Raw genomic sequence first — 26791 nt, 5'->3', positions numbered from 1 at the left:
TTTACATACAGCTTAATAGCCTTTTTCAGTCAGAACTGAACTCCATCACACTTTTCCCTAGTCTTCCATGGAATATGTCTTTTTATGGTGATTTATTTCTGATTGAAGCATATTACATAGATTGTAGTTGGACTCTGAAAGCTGTTGGGGATTTTCCTCTTTTTCTTTCTTTCATTGCTGTGGTTTTTTATTGTATAAATAGAGTGACACGTTACAGTGATGCGTTACCAGGAAATTAACTTGTGGGAAAATATATTCAAGTGAACATAAATCTAAACATGTAAGAAGAACATCAGATTAGTGTGCTTTAAGTAAGGCTTAGACTCATGGTCTTAATTAGGATGGATGGAAAGGTGGATGATAAATATTGTTATTTCTTTGTTGGCTGCTTTGGACATGCCAGGTTCCATGACTACAGAGGTACATTTAAATCATGTTTACAGTCTGCATATCTTGATTTTTTTTTTTCCTGTCTGGGTATGTGTATGGCTACATAAGGTTGTTATGAGGTGACCAGAGAATCTGGTTTATTAGGAAATTCAGGATCCTCACATCTCACGTATCTAAGATCATTGTCTAGACAGTTGGAGTTCACACAAGGATTGGAATTTTTAGACTATTCTAGAAATGCTAAAAATTAAGGAAATTACCAGTACTGGAAAGTTACCCATGTTGATGCAGTATGTCAATAGCATCATTTTGAAAGCGAAATTTCATATTAACTTCAACTTTGGAGCTATTTATGATAATTTAATTTTAATAGTGCGAGTGATTTTTGTTCTGATTAAGGAACAAATAGTGAATCCAATTGACAAGAATTTTCCAATATTCTCATGAGCTGGCATGCTAGCCTTTTCATCAGCTCAAGGGTAAGTTGGATTAAACATTTCAACTAATGTGTTTTGAATGTTTTGAGGTATGACTCTTGGAATTTAATATCATCATTGCAATGTCACATAATGATTTTTAAGCTTTTAAATTGTACTGAGAATTAAAATACATGTGCAATTTAAGTCTTTCTCCTATGTTTACAGGCAGCGAAAAAGAGCAGAGAAAGCTTGTTAAGTAAAACTAAAGTGAGATACACTGAATAGATAAAAAGATTAATAAATAAGAAATGTTACCATAAAAAAGAAGTACATGTTTTGGCTTAAATAGGAAAAGAAGTTGTGTGTCAGAGATCAAGACAAAATAAAGAGCTAGAAAATAGTTTAAAATATTTACATGCAGGACAAAGGAAAAATGCAGGTAAATAAACAGGCTAAGTTAAAAACAGCTGAGAGAAACTCCAAGGAAACTTCTTCACCAAGGAGCCTGTCCCTAGGGATGTTTCTTTCAGAGATACATGAATGAAAATTGTAGTGCTGCAGCCAGAGAACCACAAAACAATAAAGCAGCTGGACTGAAGTAGAGCCTTGTTTTTGCACTTTATCATCACCAGGTAACAGAGTTTTTGGAGGTAGAACTGCTGTGGGGAAAAGCCACAGTTTTGCTAAAATCTGTGGCCTTCATGTGCTGTCATAAAAACTGTGGTCACAACAGGTACTTTCAGGCTTTGGCAGAGAAGCTGAGGCTGTGAATTAACATAGAGATTACTCTATTCGTCCAGGACCTCCAACTAGAGGAGCAGTATGTCATGTTAACTGTGAATCATAGAATGACCTAAGTGGGAAGGGACCTTAAAGATCATCTTGTTCCAAGCCCCTGCCATGGACAGGAACACCTTCCACTAGACCAGGATGCTGAGAGCCCCATCCAACCTGGCCTTGAACACTCCTGGGGAGGGAGCAGCACAGCTTCTCTGGGCAACATATTCCAGTGCTTCACCACCCTCAGAATAAAGAACTTCCTCCTAAAAAGCTAAACTGATTCTCCTCCAGTTTACGTCCATTCCCCCTTGCCGCTACATGCTCTCTTTTCTTGCAGGCTTCCTTCAGGCTGCAATGAGTTCACCCCAAAGACTTCTCTTTTCAGGCTGAACAATCTCAATTCTCTTAGCTTTTCCTCATCGATGAGGTGCTCCATCCCACTAATCAACTTGGTGTCCTGCTTTGGACTTGCTCCAACAGACAGTGCTAGGGGAAGTTTCAGTGGCAAGTCCTGTGTTCTCTTACTCATGTCACCGAGTTTCACAAGACACTCATGAAGATGATACCAATAATGTAACTTAACGTGGGCATATGACTACTAACGTAGTGCCAGCTGCTCTCCTGCAAGAAAGAAATAGTGATTATAGAACTTAAACAACCTATCTTGAAAAGAAAATTAAAATTGTGAAACAGCGGGACTGAACAATGTCTTATGTTCCACAGAGACAAGACTGGAGCAGGAAGAGAGGTGGGGTGAAATATGAAAGCCTCTTAAGGGTTTGCCACTTGTGAATTATGCATCTCACTCTCACTAGTAGGCGTAAATGCATAATTCTAATCTGTTCTTATTACTTATTTATAGCATGCAGTAGAATGTAAATTCTATGCCTCCTTTGTAGAGGCTTAACATGCTGGTTAAGGTATGCAGATATTTCAAGAAGCCTACATAGACAACTTTCTGGGCATAACACTATTGCCAATTAAAAGGCATAAACTTCAAACAATAAATTTAGCTAGCTCTCCCCTCCTGTTTACAGGAGGAACACAGACACAATGTAAGAAATAAGGTATAGGATCAACAGATAATAAGAACCTTCATCTTGAAATAAACTACTCTGCATTATTATTATTTATGATAGTTACTATTGTTAATAAAGTACATGTGGGACAGAGGAAAAGCCTGCAACAACCACTGAATTTATGAGACTGGGGACAGATGCAAGCTCTTCCTTTTATATTGCTGGCACTGATCGATTTGTATTTTTCCCTGATGATGGTTTATGCCATTACAACTGTTTTGTGGCTCCTTACTATTGACTTATGGTTGCAAAGCACTTCACAAATGAGAACAAGCTTCTGGACATTATATCCTAATCTGCACATCCTATAGATATGCCATAATACAGAGCAGCTGAGTGCACCACCTGTGATCTGTGCACCCACAAACATGATTTATTCCGGTAATCCCAGTTTAATGCATCACATCAGATTGTGGCAGTTATGTTATCTGATGGCATTACTGACACTACATGCCATAACTGGGTAGTGCAACATGTCAAGTTGAAAAAACTTTGGGCTTTTCATTTTTTTTACCTTTGTTTTCATGTATGTGTTTTGAAAGTAAATTTGAAATAAAACAAAAACCCAGAACAAAACAACAAAAAAAGGAATCCAAATAATTTTGCCCAACCACATGTTGACCAAATTAATGACTCCACACGCTTGGGCTGCTTTTTCTGCTAAGGAGAGAGAAGAGCAGATAGAAATACAGTATATTTTACTGTGCTGCTTATTTTGTGGTCAGCAGAAAACTAGCTCAGCTTTTGTAGTCTTGCAACAGATTTAACTCACTATAAATTCTCTTGTTTAGGAGCAGTGCTCAGAAGCTGAGTCCTCCCACTATCCTTGTTCCAGCACTTCAGTAATGTTTTGGCAGACTCCTTTATCCTCTGACTATAATTCAGGAATACAGAGCTGTTCTGGTCCTAGGAAGGTGATAGTATCTCTTCTGCAGAAACTCTTAAATCACATGATGGCTTGCCTGGATGGTGAGAGTTGTTCTCTAATCATCTCACATGCCTGAGACTATACAAAATGGTGAAAAAAGTTACTCACCATTGATATAAAATGCGTATATTGCTAAATAAACTTCACAATCTCTAAATCATTAATTGAATCAACCTGTAGTTGATGGCAGTTCTAAGAGCCCTTGTTACTTTATGGCTTAGTTTCTATTTTCTAGTGTTAAATGTGCTCTCTCAAGCTTCTTTTTGATGGATTTGCTTTTGGTGATTAAGACAATTGTTTTGGCATTAAAATAGTATTTTGTAATTTAGTATGCATATTGAATTCTAATGAAACAATACAAGTAAAATTGTCTAATTTTTGTCAAAATATATCTTTTGGGAATTATTTTATTTCATCCCATCCCTCTTTTTCTTTGCTTGCCAGAAAAACTTAGGTAAAATTGAATACAGTGTTAAAGAGTTCTACGTTGCCTCAGATACAATGAGAGAAGTATAGAAATCTTGCAGGAATCTTGTACAGATTTGGAAATTATAGCGATGCTTACATAAATAATTTTAAAACATTGTATTGATACTTAAGTTTGATTAACAAAGATGACCCTGAATCATCTTGTCAGCAGTAGTAGATGTGCCACGATTTTAGGTAGGGTGAGTGTCTCTAAATATTCCGCTTTCTGAATTTCTTGAATTTCTTCTTCTGAATTTTCCATGCTCTTTTCCCCTCCTTTCCTCCCCCCTCCCCCTCTATTATTGAAAGGGAATTCATGGGAACAGAACATCTAATTGCTTTTCTGTGTAGCACTTAATATCTTATACCCCTCTATGGTGTGTCTTCTTTGTTTCCTTCTCTGAGGTATTTTTTTTGTAGCCTCTCTTCCTAAGAAAGTGTTTGTAAGTCTCCCTTCTCTCACTGCTGTTTTCCAGACAGATTTTATTTCTGCAGTCTGTAATATATGCTGCTCCAGATCACACTGCACTATTGATTTATATAAAATGGATAGTAATAGCTGCTTTGCTTACCATATATTCATATATAACCACATCTTACTTGCCACAGTGGAACATTTGTGTCTGTTCTTCCATGGGTTGTAAAAGTGGCAGCCCGGCACTTCTCTTCAAACAATTACCTCAGCAGCAAATGTTAGGTAGGTCTGAATTTTGCTCCTCCCACTGCAGCAAGATTGGAATTACTTGGGAATACAGGATGTACTTCTGCTGGTGAGCCAAAGGGTTCTTGGTTTTACAAATGTCAATCCAGAGTAGTTCCATTTTTATAGACGCAGGTATTTGAGATTCACATTTGCAATGTATTATCCTACTGCAAATATATTTTCCAGTTGTGAATATAAAGCTGAAGTAATACAGAGGTAAAATGGTCAAACCATGCTTTTTTCCTTTTCCACTTTTTGGGCTAAACATTGACTGAGACATTATGGTTCTTATGATGTATTCTAACAACTCATCTCTATTAAGCTGGAATAAGAAATGCAATGAATGGATTGGAAACATTCATGAATGGAAATTTTATTTTAAATCTTAAAATCTTCATTCCATATGATGTGTAAAGAAATGAAGAAGAGGAACATCAAACTAAGATAGCGTTATTGACCACAATTACTTCTCTTCATGTGTCTGGTAAAAATTAATGTGTTTTGTCTTTTCTTCGTTCTCCCACTCTGACCTTCAAAGTCACTTTATTTGTCCATGTTTTATAATTGAAGTAAACTAGTGAGACAGTGAATAGTTTTAATTCTAGTCAGCAAAGAAGTAACTTAGAAGTTCAGTAGGTTCATTTGGTGCTGAATCTTTGCACTGACTGGCTCTGTGTTATTTTGGCAGCAAGACAACCTTTCAAAAAAACCTTCCAAAATGCTCCCATATTTTTCTGATGGTGACTGATGCTGATGGGTCAGAGGAGAGCATGTCAGGGATGTTATGGGAAGGAGGGTTCCAAGGAGCACTGTGATTCTTCGGTGGTCTAACATGGCATGTCTTTAGAGTCACACAAGCAATTTAGGCGGAAGTGCTAAAGTCTGATGAGAAGTTTAAATGTTTGTCTCTAATGTGCCCCTTCTGCTTTTTCTAAACCATGTGGGGTGGGGCACTCCACATGATTTGAGTTTCTTCAGCTGAGCACCTTTGGGATTTCAAGCTAGTGTGTCCTACCTGGAGAGTGTGAACAGCCTGGAAAATGATCCCATAATAGCTATCTCAGGGATGTGGATTTAAAATAAAAGACTGGGATTCTTGCTCTCCAGCATTTACAATGAGATAGGAATAATAGGGATAAAAATAATGTGTAAATTAAAAAATGTCTACGTATCTAAGGAAGGGTAAAACTAAAATAGTTTTACTAAAATAAAAAGGAACAATGAAACCCATTAATCAGGAATGGATGTTTATGTGGCCTTGTGAATTGGTCAGGATGAAACCTAAGAGTTTTGGCTCAAAGCAGTACAAGACTTTGGGACAATAAATGGCAGAAAGTTTTACTGTGCAACAATTAAGCGCTTAGGAGCATAACCAAGAGACACTGTTACTAAATGTGAAAGCAAACAAACTTGATAATCTTTGCTGTTAAAACAGTTTTCTTTAATGTTCTTTAGACTTAATATATTTTGGAGCTGTTCCTTTTCCAAAAGTGGAACCATTTTCAGGCATGTAAAATCTTTAGTAACTAATTTCTTGAAATCATTGCAAACTGAAATGATCAAAGATCATTTTCTTTCAAATTTCTGCCAAAGTGTTTTTCTTCTTGAATATAACTCTTTTACCCAGTCCAATACATAACTGTTATGTTTTTATGCTCCCATATGTTAAATGGTTTTGTGCTATGTTCTTTATTTCCTAAGATGGGACCTGAAAGTTCCCTGAATTCTTCTGAACTGCATAACTCTCAAAAGGAATGAGGATTTCATAGAATCATAGAATATCATGGGTTGGAAGGGACCTGCTTTGGACAGGGTCACCTTTCACTAGACCAGGTTGCTCAGAGCTCTGTCCAGCCTGGCTTTTGAGCACTTCAGCATTGGGGTATCCACAATTTCTCTGGGCAACCAGTTCCAGTGTCTCGCCACCCTCACAGTAAAGATTTTTTTTTTCCTTTATAAGTAATTTGCAAAACCAGAGATTTACTGCTGAACAGATAGTTTCTAAAACACATCAGCATTAGTCGGCCAGCTGAAAGCCAAGTTATTTTGTCCATGTGCCATTATGTCCAAGCCTTTGCTGTTGCTCTTAGAGCAGAAAAATAGCTTATGGTTCTTCCTGAAAATAGTTACTTGTGATCCTGGGATTTTTTGTTGCTTTTTGTTACTTGTGCTTGTTTTTAAAAAAAAAATATTTAAATTTTGTTGCTCTGCAACATTACAGAATCACATAAGCATTCTTAGTTATTAAATAGTATGTTAGAATTTGCTACTATCTTGGAAGATAGAATTTTCTTTTTCAGTTAAAGGGCCAGTTGCAAGAGTGGAAGGCCATCCATTGCTAACTTACACAAGTAGATGCATGAGCAGTTTGTCTTGATTGAGTTGTCTGAAGTACTTAAGGGGTGTAATTTATGACACGTTGTTTTTTCTGAAATATTTTCAAGGAAGTGATGAGTGTGGTGGGGGGTTTGCAAATCTATGAAATGATGCAGCATATAATACCCTTTTAGAGATAGTTGTACATTAATGATGGCTCTTTGAGGGTCACTATAATTAAGTGATTGGTGCTTTATAAATAAAGAACGCAGAATACACTGTACTATACGGTGAATATGAATTGTTACTTGCTTTCAGGAAATGGTGGAAGGCAGAGAAGTACTAATGGTGTCTGATGGAGCAAGCCTGATAATGCTATCTTGACACTTCGCATGTGATTAGATGTTTCGGATTTTTTGGTGGTGTACAGAAATCAGAAGGGGACATAGTTGTATTTGGTGGTGCCGATTTCGGGTCCCAAGGCATTTACCTTCTAATTAAATATTAGATTACTGTGAGTTAATATAATAGATTGTGAGAAAGAAGGCAAGAGAACAGAGTAAGGAGGTGAGTGATGAGCTGAAGTATAGTGTACCTACATAATCTATGCAGTGATTGGAATTCTTTGGAAATTTTTTATTTTCAAACTCTCTCAGCAAGTTTTTGCTGTTGTGCTGCTAACAATCCCTTGCTACAATATTGCAGAATAATTTTCCTATGAATATAGCAGTATAACTATTGATAACTATTGTCTCAATTATTTTCCTGAGAAACAATGTGGGATTCTTTGCCCAAGTCATGTGAGCGCTCACCAAGACAGGACATTGCCATTTCTGGTCCTTACCGTAGCTGCATGAAACCAGGGAGAGTGGAAATAGGGAGGAAGAGGGGAACCAGAAGTGTGTGTGGCTCTCTTGCAGTAAAGATGAATATAATACGAGTGTTACAGTTAAATTAAAATATTGCAGCTATTACTACTGTGTTAATTTTGAACTAAGATGTATTCTGACAACTAAATAGGAAATAGGAAAGATCATGTTTTGTTAACTCAGAAATTTTGGTTGGGTTTTTTTTGTTGTTGTTATTGTTTTGGTTTTTTGTTTTTTTTTTTTTTTTTTTTTTTTTTTTTTTTTTTTTTTTTCTTTGGAGTTTGTTTGTTTGTTTGCTTGCTTGGTTTTTTACTGTACTAATTACGGTTTTGTACTTTTTTTAGTAACATCTCTCAAATTCCATGCTGAAAGTGGCACTGTAGAGTTGCATATTATCTTTCAATGACTACCCATTAAATTTGATCAAAGCAACTGAGCGTTCTTATTGACCATGCAAATGTGGTCATTCTTTATTCTTTCTGTCTCATGCATTGATTGTGCTCTCAGGACTTATGCAGGTTATTGGACACTGGAGGAATATCAGCCACTGTAGTTGGTTAGTGTGGGAACTTCCAAACACCCCACATATCTAATTAATGTAGTGGTATGCAAATATCAGTTTTGATGGCAGTCACTACAATTCACAATTCTCTTGCTGATGTGTGAGTTAGAAAATGATTCAGTTTGTTTGTGTTGCCTCTGAGGTCAAAGAGATGAAAAGGCAGGTTGATCCTTCCTCTCCCTCTGCTCAACCCTTTTCTTCAGGGAAAGTAAGTAATGGGTTTAAAACAGATATGTGGGATTTTATTTTAGTTTTCTTCCTTTGTTCTGTTTTTTTGGCACAAAAAATGCAGAATTATTTTTCTGTCTACCTTCTACTTTAATACAATGACTTGAGGGAATTTGATACCCTCAAAAAAAATCTTTGTCTTTTTGTCTTTTTGCTGTTCTGAGTCTAGAAATGAGAACAAGACCAAATCCTAAATTCAGGGTTTTTTTTTTTCATCAGTGGACTTCTATAATTTCTAGACTTAGCTTTATGTTGGTAAGAAATAAGTGTTTTCAGTGAGTAGTTATTTGAATATTGAAATAAGAAACATTTGATCTTTAAATTAACTCAGGCAACTGGAATTGTGGAAGAGATTGGAATATAACCTGACCAAGCAAATTTTTAAGAAAAAAATTTCGAGTTTTGCTGTAGGTTTAAGAGTAGTAATTGTGTCCTTACTGGATTTGTCTTGTAAATTGAGATCAATGAAATTCATCCAGCGACAACATGAAATCAATTGTAAAATAACATATAATTCACACCCTATATTGTAAATTATACTTACTTTGACATTAGTCACTGAGCTTTCCATGCACTGGGGTGCATTTTCTTGTAACACATTTCCACTTAATGCTTGTGGCTCTGTTTCTAATGTGTTTGAGAGTGATCTGTTTTTCATGTCCACAATTGCCTACATTTTATCTTATGCAAATCATGCAATCAAGCAAATGGAAAGCAAGGCATTGTTGCTAGAGGACCTTGACAAACAGTGGCTTTGTAGTGTTAAGAACCTTCTCTCTCGTTCAAATTCATGTTTGTTTCTGTAGCTGTTTGAATCCAGTGATCTGTTATGAAACACTTTGAACTTGAAATAGGAAAATGTCTCCAAAATTAGGTTGTGATGAATAATTGTGTTGATTATGATGTAACACGATTTTTATTGTTCAGTTTGTCAGTTTCTGCTTCTAACCTCTTAGAAATACTGCCTACCCTATATTTACTGGATCATCCAAATGTTGAAGTCTATGGAGAGATTTTAATGATGGCAAAGCTCCTATCTTTAATGACATTGCTAAGCTTGGATTTTTTTAATTTTCTTCTCCTGCTTAAACAAACTTTTTTTTTTCTTTTTAGCCTTTATCCCACCTAAATCTTTGAGATTCCATTGAAACTTTATGTTTGCTAGTCAAAATACTTTGGTGTTAATAAATCAAGATGTGGAATAGATATTTTCTTTGATTCTGGTGATATGTTGCTTTTTTAACATATTTTATATTTCAACTATTTTTTAAACTTTCCTATCCTTCCCTCCCCTTTCAGTATGTTTATCATCTCTGTGCTCGTATAACATGTGATGCTGTGTGCTGTATTTCCAGTGCTTGCTATTGTTTTGTTAAAACTTTACATGTTTTCCTTTCTTTTTTTTTTTGCTTTTTTCCATTCTTGGTACTGAGACACACAAGGTAACTTATAGTCAATTGTGTTTTTCAGGGAGGGAAATAAAACATTTTCCCATATTCCATCCTCTTAACCCTTGAAAAAATTCTTCCCTCTTCAAATTACACAAAGTATTTCCACAAATGTATGCCAGCTAGTAGTCTCATCAACTACAGTCTTCATCAAATCAGGGTTTCAGTACAATCTACCTTTAAAAAAATAGTTCCAGATATGGAATTTTCCTTAAAGGAGTGAAAAAATACCCTGCACTGACAAGAAAAGAAAGATCCACCATAAACAAATGGAAAAGGAGAAATCAACATTTTGTTTTCCCTTCCCTTGGGTTATAATCACTTTGTTTTGGTGAAGCCCTACCATATAATTTCAACTTTGAGATAAGAATTCATGATCAGTATCTAGGAGGTTATGAATTATACAGGTTCCATGAATTTCTTTCATCTATTCATTTTAGAATTGCTGAAAGTAAAATCCTTCTGGTCACTTGTTTGTCTATCCACAACATGGAATATGTAATACTTGTGTCACAGACTTTCAGCTCCATCTGCACTTTTTCTGACTTCTCTTATGGCAGCTACAGGGAATGAGGGACCCAGGGAGGTGTACAGTAATGAAGGCAATACAGGCAGTGCAGTACATGGAGTTTCCCTGCATGCTGAGCCAGCTTGAGCACCTGCTCTGGAGTGTGCTTTCCCCCTCTCACTGACTTAAGCACTGCTTAACCCTGGTAGAATCAGTCCCATTATGTTGATTAAACATGTCACTGTTACAGGCATTCACTTGATTTTTTTTTTTAGCTGTGGCATTTTTTTTAACTCACACTTTGCCATGTGCTCCATAGAACAATACCACTGAGTGATACAGTATTTTCAATAAAAATGCACAAGTTCATTCTCTGCTTACACAGAGTGGAGCAAATCAGAGGAAATTCCATTCCGGCGAGGGCTGTATGAGGGGAAAACTAGTGAGAGAGAAGTTGGGTCTACAACATCTCTGCTTTGGTGATACCTTTGTCATCCAACTGTAATTTTTTAATGTGTGCTCAAAAATATTTTGTAAAACAATGTAGTTTGATATGATTGGGCTTTGAGAACACTACTATTTGTTATGTCTTTCAAAAACACAGAACATTTCTGACATACTGAAAATGTGTGTTTATTGAAAAAACATTTTACCTCTATAGCTTATACTGTTGCGAAAACCTCAGCTGTAAATTCCTCCTTAAAATATTTGCTTGTTAAAGTCTATGATTTTTATTTTAATGAAAAAAGAGAAAGGAACATATTAGAAAATTATGTCTGCTTTACTTTCATGCTACAATTTTTCTATCAGACATTCCTTTATTAGTAAAGGGAAGAATATATGATCTTCTGGAATATTTGTTCAGCAAAATGCTACATGTTATTCACCATTTTCTGCAGTAATTGAAACTCCAGATAGCTTCAAAAATAATTACCATTGTACAGTTGTTTTGCTATAGAATTATATGGGTTGTCTTTACTGAAATATATTTTAGGAGTGCTTGGTGTTTGTGCAGCTGAAGACAAACAGGCAAGGAGCTAACACATCAGTATGAGTGGTGGCAACAATGAGCTTCCTTTGTGTTTATGCTTGTAGTGAAATCTGCGTGGAGTGAATCGTTGTATGTATGATGCTTGACATTCATGTTTCATACAGCACACTGAAAAATATATATATAACCCAGCTGTGTTAATGAACCTTTAATTGTTTTTCCATTCATTTAATTTGATTTATTAATCTCAAAGGTGTTCTTTTGCCACTTTTGCAAATTGATGTAGTATGTAGCACCTAAAAATCAAAATTTTTTTTTGTCATTATTGTTGGTTGGTTGGTTGGTGTACATTCTGGTGTAAATGGAGTACAGTGGGGTTATCTCAACCAAAGCACATCCCACAGATCTATAAGTGGTCAAAATTTGCAGTTATTTACTACTAAAGAACCAGTGCCTATTCATTCTTCTGGGGCAAACCTGCAACATTTAAGAGATACAGGTCCCCCTTCCTCTTGATTTTCTAAACTCCCTAGCATCTGAAACACTAATTCTAAACACTAGTGTCTGAAAGCTACAGAAAACCAAGATGAAATGAATATACCAAGGAAATTCCTTTTTTTTTTTTTTTTTTTTTTTTTTTTTTTTCCTTAGATTTGGCAGTTTTCACACCACACCAGTTCCTGCTCACTGCATGCACACTTGCTGGCTGTGCAAACAGTTCTGGGGTCACCTTGTTTACAGCTCAGCTGCCACCATCTCACGTCGATGCCCCCATCCTGACGGTTTTGGATTCTAGAACAATACATGTGCAGTAAGTAAGGATTTCTCCTTTCCTGACAACACAATAGTGCATCAGTTTATTCAAGAATTCCAGTGAGTTCAATCAGGGGAAGGGATTGTGACATAAAATTAAATTTATTATGATTAAATGCATAGAAGTGATTAGTTTAGTGGTTCTGTGAACCTTCTGATTATCACTTGCCAACTTAATTTCCATTTTGTCTTTACGCAATCAGTATAACCTACATATGGGTATAGCCTCTGCAAGCTTCAGTGCAAGAAGTGTTCTGGTGATGTGCCCCTTTAGTAGCCCCTGCTTTGTGTGTAATCATTTATCTACTGAGTACAAATACTACATTAGAGGTATGGCTTAGATTTATTTTTATGATTGCACAACTGCATTTTCAAATTCTCAAAATAAACCCCATGAAGTCCCCTAAACAAAGCCTTACATTTTTCAGCGTGGTCTGAATCTTCATTTGGTCTGGTCTTAATCATATTTTGTTTTATTTGCAGATGGAAAGAACCAGTAGAAGTAAATGGAATCCTAGATCGCTATATAATTTATATGGCCACCAATGAGCAGAATTTTACAAAGTGGAATGTAATCCATAACAGCACAGAACTTTTTCTGGATTTTACTATTCCACAGCTTTTCCCGGGTACTGAATACCTCATAAAACTAGCTGTAAGTTTTAAAGATGTGTAGTAGAGGTGTAAAATGGTGAAAATGATTCTGACTTTGCTGGCATCTTAATATTTAATGGTTTCTGTGTCCACTTTGTTTAACCTCTTCTTTTTGAAGCTAAGGTGGATGAGCAAAATCCTGAATAAAAGTAGTGTTTTTGTTTCAAAACAGACTGACGAAAATGTGTATGAAATTTAAATACAGGGTTTTTTTTTCAAGGCTGAGTTGGATACCTAATAAAGAATTGAGCAGAAATTTATTAAATGCTTTAAAAATGTTGTCTTGGACCCAACTTACAAGAAAATATTGAATGTATTTAAAAGTGCCAACCTTTCATTGTTTGTCCCATGGCAATTTGTTCTTTCACCTTAAAATCTGTATGTAGAAGGAAATAGCAGAGAAGAAGAGTTCAGTGTAAAGTAGCAGTTTGTGTAATCAAAACATTTTAAAATACATTAGTGTTTTCATTGCATTTCTTTATCATTGGTTTTATTTCATGATGAAATTCAACAGCTTCAGCTCACTAACAAACCTGAAAATATGTGAATAAAAGGAGGGGATTGTCACTTGTTTTAAGCACACTGTTCATTTTATAACAATACCTATATAAGGATATTTGCTTTGATAAATGCCATAGAAAAATATTCTGCTCTTGATTATGAATAAATTTACATTTATGTAGACTGGGTATGCATTCATTTTTCTTAACATGCTCTTGAATGTTCTAAATATTATACCACAGAAAAATAAACTACCTTCAGGTAATGATAAGGATCTGACTCGAACCTGAAAAAAACAAGGATATTCAGTCTAATTAAAGCTGAGATTCGTGTTGAAATTAATTCATTTGTGCCTAGATATTTCAGCATAGTAAATTACTTAGCATATATAATAGCACCATGTCCAAAACTAAGACACTACTTCAACAAGCATTTTATGCCTTGATTTTTTTTATTTATTTTGTAAAAAAAGAATTTATGCTGTCCTTCACTGTGCCAAAGCTCTTCTCTGCTCCTGCCCAGCTGTTGTGCATGGGGGCACAAGGAGAGAGCATCAGGGAAGAATTAAGAGCTACAGTCTGGAGAGCAACTGGCACTGCTTCTTTTGGTGGCTTTGCCTCGGGATACAGGAGGAAGGGTTGTGTGGATGTTGGTTTTGCTTCATCAGTGTGCACAGATTACCTAGAAGTTACTGAATAAATTTTTAGGAACCTTTTGCTCTTCTTATTTTGTTTCTCATTTCTTTGTATTTTTTTTTATCCCCCCTTAATATTTGCATTTAATGAGAAAGCAGGAAAAAATAATTTCTTCCAGTGACAAAGATAACTAGATTTAGGTGGATGAAGTGCAATGGTCTGTGATAGGTGAGTTAGAAGATCTAAATGTCCTTGCAGCTTTGAAAGTGCGTGAAAAGCTCAATATCTTTGAGGTGTAATAGCTTTCCTAAAATTTTCGGATCCATCATACATAGAACTTGTTAGACTGGTTTGAGAAGAATGTACTATTACAGGTTTAAAAGTTATGAGGATTAAACATGGACAAATGTTGTTGTACAGTTTATGAAAGGAAAAGACCCCCAACATAAAAAAAAAACCAACAAAGCCCAAATCCACAAAAAAATTCAAATCAAACATACACACCTCGAAAAAAATGAAATATTTAGTGTTTCATATATAATTAAACTGAATTTCAGTAAAAAATTTAGAATAAAAATACCCCAAGCAACCATCGGCAGTGGAAAATTTAAATTATTCCATGGGTTGTTTTTTTTGTGTGGGTTTTTTTTTTGGTTGTTGTTGTTGTTGTGGTTGTTGTTGTTGTAGTTGTGGTGGTTTTGTTTCTATTAGAATGAAATATTTCTATCAGCTAGAACCTTATTATTTTCCTTGTTTCACAATTCCTATTAATTTTGGTTTGTATGCATTCAAAAATTGGTTTTGGTTTCTGTGAGTTGAGTTATCAAAAATTGCAGCTTGAACTCAGGAGTCAGAAGCCTCACAAGCAGAACTTTCAGGCTGTTGGTTTTAACCTTTGTATGAAAAGTTAATGTAACTACATTGAAGAGAGTTAAGAAAATTATTATCTTTGCATGCTGTTACAATTTTCAGAATTGATTACTGCCATTTAATATGCAGCAATTTTATTCATAAACGAGTACAACAGGTTTTGTAAGCAAATCTAGTGCTTCTTTCCAAAAGTCAGCCAAGAAGAAGTAAGGTTTAGTGCAAAGGAACATGTTTTTGTGCAAAGGAACATGTTTTTGTTCTGTTCATGCTCTAGGCTTGGGTGAGTGTGACCTAGGCCAGTGTGAAAGCAAGTTGAAAGCTGAAAGGCTGCCTTTAGTAGCCAGGGTGTCACCTTTATTTGTGTGACTGAAGTGCTTTTGTGATTGGGCTGTTAAGCCAATATCTCCTCAGGATGCTGCAGTGTGGGTAAGCTGGCTCAGGTCCTGGGTGGAGCATTGCTATGTGATGTCATCTGATGTGGTTTGCATCTGTCCTTTGGCTGTCCAGTTCCTTTGGTATTTTTGCAATTTCTACCTGAAATGTGTTTCTCAGAGTGACAAAATGGGAACTCAGTTTGGGTGGAGGTTTTCATGGCTTTGAGCATTACTGGATATGATTGCCAGATATCCAGTCCATTTGGATACACTGATCTAAAATCCAAATACCTAAAATGCAGATGAGCTTTCTTTTGCTGATTTTTATTAGAAGAACCAGAAACTTCATGTCCCAGCAAATTTCAGAGATACAAAAATTGAGCTGCATGAAATTCAAGAAATAAATGAATGTAGATGCTGCTGTTACCAAGCCCTTAAATGAAACCCTCCCCACTGCTGAAGTAGGCCTGGTGGAAATTAGTTATCAAGTCAGTAAGGGATAAATGAGAAAGAGGCCTTCCAGAACTGCTCTTTTGGCTTCATGAAGCCAGGGAAAGTGGAATCGTTCAAAGATTACTTTGCTTCCCCTGGAAGGATAATTTTCTTAAATACCTTACTTACCAAAATGCTAATAGTTACCTGAGCATCTGTCTGAACTGACACCATTTTGGTGGGTTTTTTATAAGCATTATCATATTTGGAGTAAATGCCATTTTTTCATGTTCCCAAAACTGAGGTTGCATTCTTTAAACTTGGTAGTTCAGGATGAACATGGAGTCATTCCTTAGTTGTATTGGGAATGTAATTTCCAGTGCTGTCTAAACAATCTTTATGTATAAAAGAGCCGCTCATTTACAAGCAATACTTATTTTTATCCTTGGGGTCAGTATACACTTTTGGAGGACATGGGTAATATATTTGACTGCTCTCTGATTTGAAAAACAATGGGAAATTGGAAACTGAAGCTAATCCTTTCAAATAAAATATAATAGATTGAGAGAAACATTTTATTCCTGGAGACCTGGAGAGCAAGGTTCTTTAAGTGCTGATGATTCACTTGTTCACTTTAGTACATGAACAGCTTAGAAAAATACAGATAATCCCTTAAGTTTTATGCAAGTATATGTCCAAATTTGAATAACTGTTGAATTAAAGTTTTGATTAATTTCATTGTTAAACAAAATCCTAAATATAAACAATAACATGACACAAAAATCTTTAAATCCAATACCAGTACATATATTTTTGTATGCTTTTTAACTTATGTATTCTTGTCATCAGTGTTAGTGCAAATAATTGGCAAAGCATCCCACAGACCATACCTGTGTGCATGTAAAACTTTAAAAGACTGTTATATGGAGTGATATGCATATTTGCCTGCACATTGTATTATTTCATATCCCAAGCAAAATATAAAAATTGCATGGTCAAGATTTTGTTGTCTGGTAACTGAAATGCAAATTATTTTCCATAAACATGTAATAGTAACAACTAATACATACTGGTTTATAATAGGGTGGTTTTTCACTATTACAATTGCACATGCTCTGGGTGCTGTTGTGAGATACTGAAGAATGTTTTAGGTATACCTAAAAACTAAATATCATGAGCTATTATACATCCTCTTGTTATTTAAGGAAAAAGGTAAACAAATCTATGCTGAGAAAAGTGTCTTACCTGAAAATCACAGTCTTACTTAGTTTAGATGTGGAAGAATAATGAAACTTAGGCAAAAAAATAATTGCTAAAATTATTGGTACTACATTGGAAGGTGTTTATTTGTTCTGATTAATATTTTAAGGCTTGCACTGGAGGTGGGTGTTCAATAAGCGAAGCCAGCGCGGCTGTGACGGATGAGAGTACACCAGAAGGGGTTCCTGCTCCAAAAGCCCAGTCATATGCATCTGACTCCTTTAACATCTCATGGACTAAGCCTGAGTATCCGAATGGTAAGTGAACTCTTTTAGCCTCAAGTTAAAAAGATGATTAGTAAAGGTAAATTAATATTCTAAATGGCAGCTTATATGTGGTGCTTAATTTTTAATGATCATTTTAGCACATAAAATACCTGAGATAGTATCATTGTCTGCAGCTGGGAGATTGTGGTTTTCAGCCCATCGTGCAGTTTTAGTGGCTCAAAAGTGCTCCCTTTTGATAGTTCTTGTGTACTGCATCTCATTGTTCAGCGTTTTCCAGGACAGCTGAGCTGAGGAATAGGCATTCTTGGAGAATATCGGTCTAGGATGTTAATTTCACCCTCCAATAAAACATTAATTTCTTTTACATTAATTGATATGTAACAATAATAAGATTTGTGTTCTGCTTTCTCATCATATATTTGTATATTTCTATGGCTGTGAAAGTTAAGCAATATACTTTCTTTTGTTTAGAGATGTTTTTCATTACAAAACATCCATGTGTAAAACTTTTAGGCAAATTTTACTTTTCTAATGAGGTTGCACACTGTCATTTACCTTGGAATTCACTATGATTTTATCATCATGCATGTAGCAGTTTAAATCACTGCCATATACATGATAATAAATCTGCTGCTATGAATCAGAATCACTAAATCTGAAGTAATGGAAATGTTTTTCTTCAGTGGCTCTTTATATTATTTTGATATAGATAACTATTTCTCCCAGTGGTTTCACATTAATTTTATTCTGTCCTATGAGTTTTTTCTCACTTTTAGTTGTGATAAAGCACATCCTACTTGTTCAGCTTCACTAAAGACATTTTAAGTGATTCCTCAAAAAGTGATGATTGTATTCTGCAAAGTCTTATATTAAATTTAGAAAGAAGTAAGACTTTGTCACCTGTTAAATAATGTATTTGATAATTTATGGTCCTTTATATGGAAGTCATTGTGGAAGATTTTGCTTCCTAGACCCTTAGAAACTTTCTAAACCTCTTTCTAAAATTTCATCAGCATGTTTGGCAAAGCCAAGGAGGCAGGAGAAAGAGGAAAGATAAGGGATAGGAGGGGAGGAAATTGTGAGGAAGGTAAGGTATGTGGCTTAGTGCTAACCTCTGAATAATTTTCACTGAAATGGACATTTTTTTATGGTTAGTCTCAGGATCTAAGCCTGATATCCTTGCATGGTGGAAAAAAATTCCAGTTTATAGGGAGGTTTAACTAATCAAATAAATATAAATTTATATGTCCATATTCATATTTTTACATGCATATCAACAGTACACAAGTTTAATAAATAACTATCCACAAGCTACCTATAAAACACCTAATAGGCTGGGATATGTGACCAAATTTGGGTGTTATATCTTGTTAATACAGCATTTACTACATACAGCTTGGCTCTCCTTTTGACTACAATAAACAGCTTGCTAGGAAACCCCTGAGTGTGTTGGTTTGTAAACGTTACCACACTGGGTGGGAGTGCTGATGTGCTGGAGGGCAGGAAGGCTCTGCAGAGGGACCTGGACAGGCTGGAACGTGGACTGAGGCCAATTTTATGAGGTTGAACAACAAGGCCCAGGCTGGGTCCTGCCCTTGGGTCACAGCAATACCAGGCAGTGCCACAGGCTGAGGCAGAGTGGCTGGAAAGCTGCTGAATGGAAAAGCACCTGGGGGTCTCGGTCAACAGTGGCTGAACTGAATGAGCCAGTGTGTGCCTTAGCGGGCAAGAAGGCCACTGGCATACTGGCCCGGATCAGCAATAGTGTGACCAGCAGGACCAGGGTGGTGATTATCCCCTGTACTTGGCACTGGTGAGGCCATACCTCAAGTGCTGTGTCCAGTTCTGGCCCTCTCACTGAAAGAAAGACATGGGAAGATGCTGGAGCACAAGTCTGATGAGGAGCTGCTGAGAGTGATTAACCTGGAGAAAAGGAGGTTCAGAGGAAGCTCTTATCCCTCTCTACAGCTGCCTGAAAGAAGGGTGTAGCCAGGTGGGGATCAGTTTGTTCTCCCAAGTAACAAGCAATAGGACAAGAAGAAATGGCCTCAAGTTCTGCCACAGAAGTTCAGATTGTATACAAGGAAAATCTTCTTCATGGAAAGGGTTCCAAACCATTGGAACAGGCTGCCCAGGGAAGCAGTTGTTCACCATCCCTGAAGGTACTTAGAAGCTGCAAAGGTGACACTTTGGGACGTGGTTTAGTGGTGAATTTAGCAGTGCTGGGTTAACAGTTGGACTCAATGATCTTCAAGGTCCTCTCCAACCTAAATGATATCTAATCTAAATGATTATCTAATAATATGTTTTCTCATTCTCCTGTTTTCTATTTCCATTCTTTTCCTTTTTTCTTAAAAAGAATTTAGAAAGCCCCCCAACAGCAAATAATCTCTAAAACTTTTGACTGAGCAACTGCTTAATCAGGGAGGTTTGCATTGTACAGTGACTTTGTTTTGCTCATTCTCAACGCATTTTTTGGGCTGCCTTGTGGCTATGTCATTTATAATCGGTGTTTGTGTCAGTGTTTTAAAACTGTAAGACACTGAAAAATATCATTGTTGAGAAGACTAAATTTGAGAAAGATCAGCAGAAGGTACATAGGTACTTTCCCTAAAATTTTCTTACTGCAGAATTCTACTGGTGTAGTCTTGGTTTTTCTGTTTGTTAGTTTGTTTTTGTTTTTTTTTTTTTGAAAGCACAGGAACTGTTTCCTGCTTTGAACTGAATTGCTTCAAACTTGGTGTATTCCAGGCTGCCAGGCGTAAAGTAGTGCTTTTCAAAAATATTAAACTTGGCTTTGTTTCAGGTGGTAACCTCAGAATTGCAAAGATTTGCATATCATAGAATGTCATCTCCTTATTAGATCTCTGGGGCCATTCCTTCCTCTCCTGCCTCTGTTGGTTTGCTGCTGCTTGACAGATGCTACTGTTTATTTCCATGGGCTGAGGAGGCTCATCAGCTTCTGATGGGTGTGTGGGCTGGCTGGGGTTTGGACAGCACCGACTTTGCTACGCTCTTATGATGTGTATGGCATCCAGCTGCTCACCAGGAATTGGAAAAAATATAGTAGAATTAATACACTGCCCTGGAGGCCAAAGGTGGCAAACAAGATTAAAGGCTACATGGCTCTTCATAAAGATGGCACAGTGAGGGGAAACAAGATTTGGGATACAGGAACACCAAGGCTCATATTATCCAGATATGGATGTCGAACTTTGGGGCTACATTTTTGAATGTTGAATTTAAGGCCTATTTATATTTTCTGAGGAAAAAAAATCATAGAAAAATGCAAAATTATACACCTAATGCTTTGTTGAAAGTTGCTTGAGAAGTAATGTTTGTACCAATTAGAAAACAGACTTTTGGAAGATGGCATGTTGAATGTATTTGAAATATGGACATTTTATTTTTTTTTCAACCCAGCAATGAGATGGTTAATGAGACCCAGCCCATATTTGCCACTGTACACATACATGTCACATATGTAGGTAGACTGTAGATAATATAAGCCATATTGACCATTTAGAGGGGGCAATATATGGAGAGGGTTGTGAAATCATGTGTCATCAAATATTCTGTTTTGACCTTTCATTGTTCTAGTGGCCTTAATAAACAATGATCTCTTCTTCCGAGCACATCTGTTATAATCTTGCATATAGTTTCAGATCTGCTATTTTCAAATCCTTTAAAATTTTCTATTAAAAATTTTCCTTAGGTGCTCAAGTCTCAAAAACTTCACTTTGTGTTCATGTCATAGCTAAAACCAAGTCTAAATATGAAATATATCTTCCAAGGCCATGTGGAATATTTATGGAAAATATTAGGTATAGTAAAAACTGATATATAAAATTATTCAGTGAACTAAGCCAGTACTTGTTCTTGCAAATCCTTGTGCTTATGAGAGATGACTGGTGTTTGTAGTCAGTGAAATTGATGTAGGTTAAAGTATGTTTGCTTAAGATCTGACCTCTAGATTGTAACTTAAGAGTAAAGTGCTTGTAGTACTTTGCATTCAAAACCTCTTTAGTGTCTTGAATATCATTGACACATTGTATGGCCTCAGCTAGAGAGGGGAAAGGAGGAAAAGAAGGACTTTATATCTTTCTTCACTCTAAGTTTAATTTGAAATATTGGATTTTTTTCAGAACTGAAACATAATTGTATTATAGACAATAGAGATTTTGTCTTCAATGAAATCAAGATCTGACCTAGCTACCTAGACTGCATAATTATGAAGAAATTACATCTTTTCATGGTGACCACATGTTGCTCAGGAAGCCTTGTAAATCACAAAAATTTCCTATAGTCTTAAATATTTTATGCATGGAAAACTTCAACAATATCTAGCAGGTCTCAAGAAGTTTGTTAACTTTGGGCCAACTTTGAACTTTTTCTCTTGTGTTGGAAACTCATACTGGTGAAATAGGGAGGCAAAGTTATTCATCCCTGGTAAAAATAGTTATTGCCTAATTTTAAAAAATGGATTCATATCTAAAAAATGGACTATTAGCCCTTTTCTTCTGAAACATACTTTTTCCCTTTCTTTTTATACTTTAGTTTTCTCCATCAATGTCCTACAAGGCAAAGGCAGAAGTAAAATCAAGAGGAAATAGATCAGGGTTTTAGAGATAATTGATTTCTGACAGTACTGGGACAAAAGCTCAGTGTTGAGCAGCAAGCTGCTCCTCAAGTGTGGGTGCTGTGGCTTTAGGAACTCTCTAAAACATTAATGCCAACTGACCTCATTACGATTCATGCTGTTACCATAAGTATCAAAGGAATTAATAATGATTTATTAGGCATGGATCTGTGCTCTCTTGTGCTCGGTGACAGGACCCAAGGGAATGGCATAAAGCTGTCTCAGGGGAAGTTTAGGAATAACAGGGAAAGGTTCCTCACCCAGAGGGTGGCTGAGCACTGCAACAGGCTCCCCAGAGGAGTAGTCACAGCATGAGCCTGACAGAGTTCAAGAAGTGTTTGACGCTGCTCTCAGGCACATGGTGTGACGTTTGGGTTGTCCTGTGTTGGACAACCAGGGGTTGGACTTGGACTTTGTTGTTCCCTTCCAGCACATGTAATTGTATGATTCTATTCTATGATACTTGAAAAGAGTTAGTGCTACAGGTATAATAGATGCTTAGAGTATCCCAGTGTTTGGCATTTTCCCCCTGTAAAACACATCCTTAATGACAGCATTTACATTTATCTTCTGAGATAAATAAAATATTTTAAAGTATATACCCATACATCTAAAATTTATTTGTTTAGTGTAGGAAAAATATCAGCCATTTATATTATTGCTTCACAAGCAACTAGACACAGAACCACAAGGGATTTTTGCTTTAGGAAGCCTGTCAAATGTGGTAAGATTGATAGTGTGAGATTTTTCAGGACCTCCTCCTACACACATCTCCTCTGTCTGGGTTGAGTTTAGCCTCTCACTTTTCTAGAATAGAATTGAGGAGTGTGTGAATCACTTCACCATTCTCAGCTCTTTAGCATATAAATCTTTTGAAGTAGAACTCTTCAAAGCTCAGCTGAAACAGTTGTGTGTACACTATTATTTATGAAGCAGTTCTCCATTTTATAGAGGGGAAAATATTTTTTTGATTTCAACCCAAATCTTCCTCAATGTAGTTTCAAAAAAATTGGTTTTAAGAGAAGGAATGGTGAACTGAATTATATTTTTACAATAGAAGTTTGTTCCTATAAGGGGAGGATTAGAAGGCACCCTCTGAACTAAAATAGCTGTAAATGAATCATATAACTTTGCATTTATTTGCCTTAAGATTTCTCATTGAAATAACTTTTAAAAAGGGAGAATATTCAGAAGTGAGAAAGATGGAGTAAGAACACTGGAGAAAAAGTGCTCATTTGTGAGCTCAGTTTCCAAAGTCTAAGCAAATCTGTAAAATTAATTTTCTAGTTCATTAAATTCAAAACACTGTACAGGATTTGTTATCCTACCATGCACCTTTGGAAGAGAAAAATTTTAGAATTTCTCATAAATGAGATAAGCAATCACTTGCAATTTTTTAGTTAGTCCAGTTAGGACCATTTTAGTTAGTCCACAAGAAGGACCATTTTTCCTCTGTCTAAAAATCTTGCTAATGTTTCAATTTCCAAATATGTTTTCTTTCTGTAGATTGAATAGGCAAGGAGTGGTTTACTTCAGGAATTTTTCTGTAGCATATTGAGAAGGAAAAGTAATCATTACTATTTTGTGGTTTCATTTAGAAAAGTGGATAGTATTTTCCAACCACCCCACTCCTACCCTAAATTAATGAAAGATGTAGTTTGTTGGCAAAATGCTGAAAATCTGATGTAATTGTCATAAAGAATGAGCATGAAAAAGGTGTTTTGTGTGACAAAATTACTTGTTACTGTTTTATTGTAGTTGTAGCATTGCCCTGAGTTGTCCTTCCACATTTCAATTATATTGGAGATTTTGTTTCTATGTTGAAAACTGTTAAGATGTGAGATGGTTTTTTGTGGTTGAAAAGCCATCTGCAGAGTAGGCTGTGAACAAGAATTGCCTCAGTTTCCCTCGTTCCAAGATGATTGCTGCCACTCAGAAGCAAGTTTGTTGGGGGTAGTCTTTGGAATAGTGTAATTGTTTAAAGAGATGCAGTCCACTTGTGAGGTTTTCAACAGTTAAAGATGGAAGAGTATGTTTCTTTGGAGTTGTACCTGCTCAGTCATGCTAAACAGTATCTGCTCAATTGTAAACAGTTTGAAATACTACTACTGCTGCCTTGGTGTCTGTAGCATTAGTTTTCCTCTGAATTCTGTAGCTTTTTGGTTGCTGAGTGCTCTCAAATTGTTTTATAGGTATTATTACCAGCTATGGATTGTACATGGATGGTGTTCTGCTGCAAAATTCATCACAGCTAAGTTGTTATGCTTATGGGCTTGCTCCTTGGAGTCTGCATTCCTTCAGAGTCCAGGCATGTACTGCAAAAGGTTGTGCTTTAGGTCCACTGGTGAGTAACTTAATTTACATTCTGGGAGTGTAATAAATGTCAGATGACAGCGAATATCAGAGTAAATGGTGATGATTCACTCTGGGCAGTACTAACCCATCTGGCAAAATGTGACATTTAAAAAAAAATCCTGCTTAAGAGCTGCTAAAGATTCAATAGGTCATTGTTAGGCACCATTCCAAAGTAGAACATAGGTACAGTGAAGGAAGACAAAAACGGAGGCTGAAACACACATTATTGAAATTAAATGGAGTTAATATGTCTGAAAGGTGCAGGTGTGCTTTAACCAGATTTATAAGGATGTATATAAAGAAAGAGTTATTGTTCCAGTAATGAGCAAATTTCTAGCTGCTGGACTGAAAGGACTGAAGTTAATTTCAGAATTGCAGAAGCCAGAAGTGCCAACAGGAGCAAGGAAAATATGGTAATTCATAAATCTTTTGAATGCAAGTATGTGATCAAAATATTACACTGAACAGATTTTAACAGTCTTGTATAACACCCCATTTTTTCAGGATTTGAGAATACAGAAATATTAAATATGACAAATTTGCGAAAAACAGACATTTTTAGGCTTTTTTATTTTATTAAAGGTTTTTACACATATAGCTGAACTGATAAATCTAGTATGATTTCATAGTTCTGTAGCTGATGAATAACTAGAATTATCTACTGTGCTAGGTTTTGTTTCCAAGCATAACTAAAGAAGAAGCCTGTGTCTATTCTGGGATTTAACTTTTTGTTTAATTCAGCTTTATTTGTAGGCTTCTAAATTTGGTAAAAAGAATATTAAAGATTTGGGAGGTTTTTGTGTTTTTCTTTCTATTCTTTTTTATATCACAATTTATTTTGTATCAGGAAAGAAGTCCCAGGTTTTATTTTTTATGATACAATTTGTTAGTCACATTTCCAATGTTATTTCCAAGATTGTTTTCATTCAAATTCTAGTAACATTATTTATTTGCAGAAGACAACTAGACTTTATAACTATTAAACATTTTATATCTTGCTCTGTTTTGAAGAATATTTACTCTTAAAAGCTTGAATGGCTTTTTGCCTGGGTTTATTTTTTTTGTCCATTTTTTTATAACTTTCACATATACCCCAAAAGCAAACCTTCTTTTAAGGTACTTGATATACAATAACCTAAACCATTGTGGTGGTAGTGATGTTTAAGACAAGTCATTACCAAATTTTGCATACAGATGAAATACGTGTGTTTTCAGTACTACTGTCCTGTCAAATACGCATCAAAAGGACAGAACATAACACCAGTCATTAAAGTTTTAAAAAATATTTTTAGTAGCCTTTTTTTTCACATCTCCACTGAACTACAGACTCGTGACTTGATTTTAGGAACAATTCAAAGGGTTTGCTGTAGCTGATACTCGTCTGCATCCCATGATCAGTACACAAACTGTTTTCCAAAGCCAGTGATCCATCTCTAATGACAGGAATTGAAGTACATCTTGATTTAGGCTCACCTAAGTGCTGCCAGGAAGTTAAAGCACTGGGATCTTCATTTGATTCTTTAAAAAAGATTTTCGTATGAATTATGGAGTAAATCCAACACTTAGAAAAATAGAAGAGAAACCTAATGTTTTTCCTCTGCTCTAAATAGAATGGGAAACATCTTCCAGCAGTAAACTGATATGCTTCCAGCTATTTTTGTTGCTGATCTTGTGCTTAATGTGCCCTAATCGATCAAAGAACCTCATGTGACATTCCCCTACATATGGAATTTGTCCCCCTTACATTCCTGAAGGTGGTTCTGAAGATCTTAAATAATTATGAGAGCATTAGCTGTTATTCTATTTCAAAAACTTATTTTTGTTTAGCTTAGGTAGTTTTTGTATGACTTCTTTTTTTTGTGACTATGGTTTATTTTCAAGTGAGATAAAAATTGTTAACATGTAAATTAAGAAAAGCTACATTTTTAACTCTTCCTATTAGATACAAGGTACTGCTTTTGTCTGTTCTAATTGAGTGTTTTGTCCCCAAAGAGTGGAAAAAATGAATTACTAAGCACTGGTGCAACTTCTAATATATCCTTTGGAAAAAATCACAACTAAAATGATGCTAGTTTTGAAATGTGTTAGTTCTTGTAAATGTCTTATAAATAAATGGAAATGTTCAACACTGGATATTTCTCATCTCAACTCACTGCTAGTCAACTTAAATTTTAGGGTATTAGTAATATGTATTCTAGTACTTTCCCCAATATTATTATGCCTATCCTATGATTTGGTGTCACTTACCTGATAGCAGTCTTTGTGTAGTAAATTATTAGTAGATATGTCTGAAAATACCACTGAGTGGTGTATTAATTATATTTAGAAAAATAAGTATGAAA

The 26791-nt window shown here is 35.8% G+C and overlaps 1 protein-coding gene across 1 annotated transcript in view; it reads left to right on the top strand.

Moving 5' to 3' along the window:
* Positions 1 to 26791, top strand: part of USH2A (usherin) — a 377078-nt gene that overhangs the window by 174902 nt on the left and 175385 nt on the right. The window contains exons 33-36 of the mRNA XM_066316187.1: positions 12341 to 12500; positions 12986 to 13157; positions 17338 to 17485; positions 24287 to 24438. Of these exons, the coding sequence (XP_066172284.1) occupies positions 12341 to 12500; positions 12986 to 13157; positions 17338 to 17485; positions 24287 to 24438 (632 nt within the window). The remainder of the gene's footprint in view (positions 1 to 12340; positions 12501 to 12985; positions 13158 to 17337; positions 17486 to 24286; positions 24439 to 26791) is intronic.

This window comes from Sylvia atricapilla, chromosome 3, assembly GCF_009819655.1.
Source record: "Sylvia atricapilla isolate bSylAtr1 chromosome 3, bSylAtr1.pri, whole genome shotgun sequence".
Lineage (NCBI taxonomy): Eukaryota > Metazoa > Chordata > Aves > Passeriformes > Sylviidae > Sylvia > Sylvia atricapilla.
The sequence above is the reverse complement of the archived record's forward strand: the minus strand, read 5'-3'. Positions and strand labels throughout refer to the sequence as shown.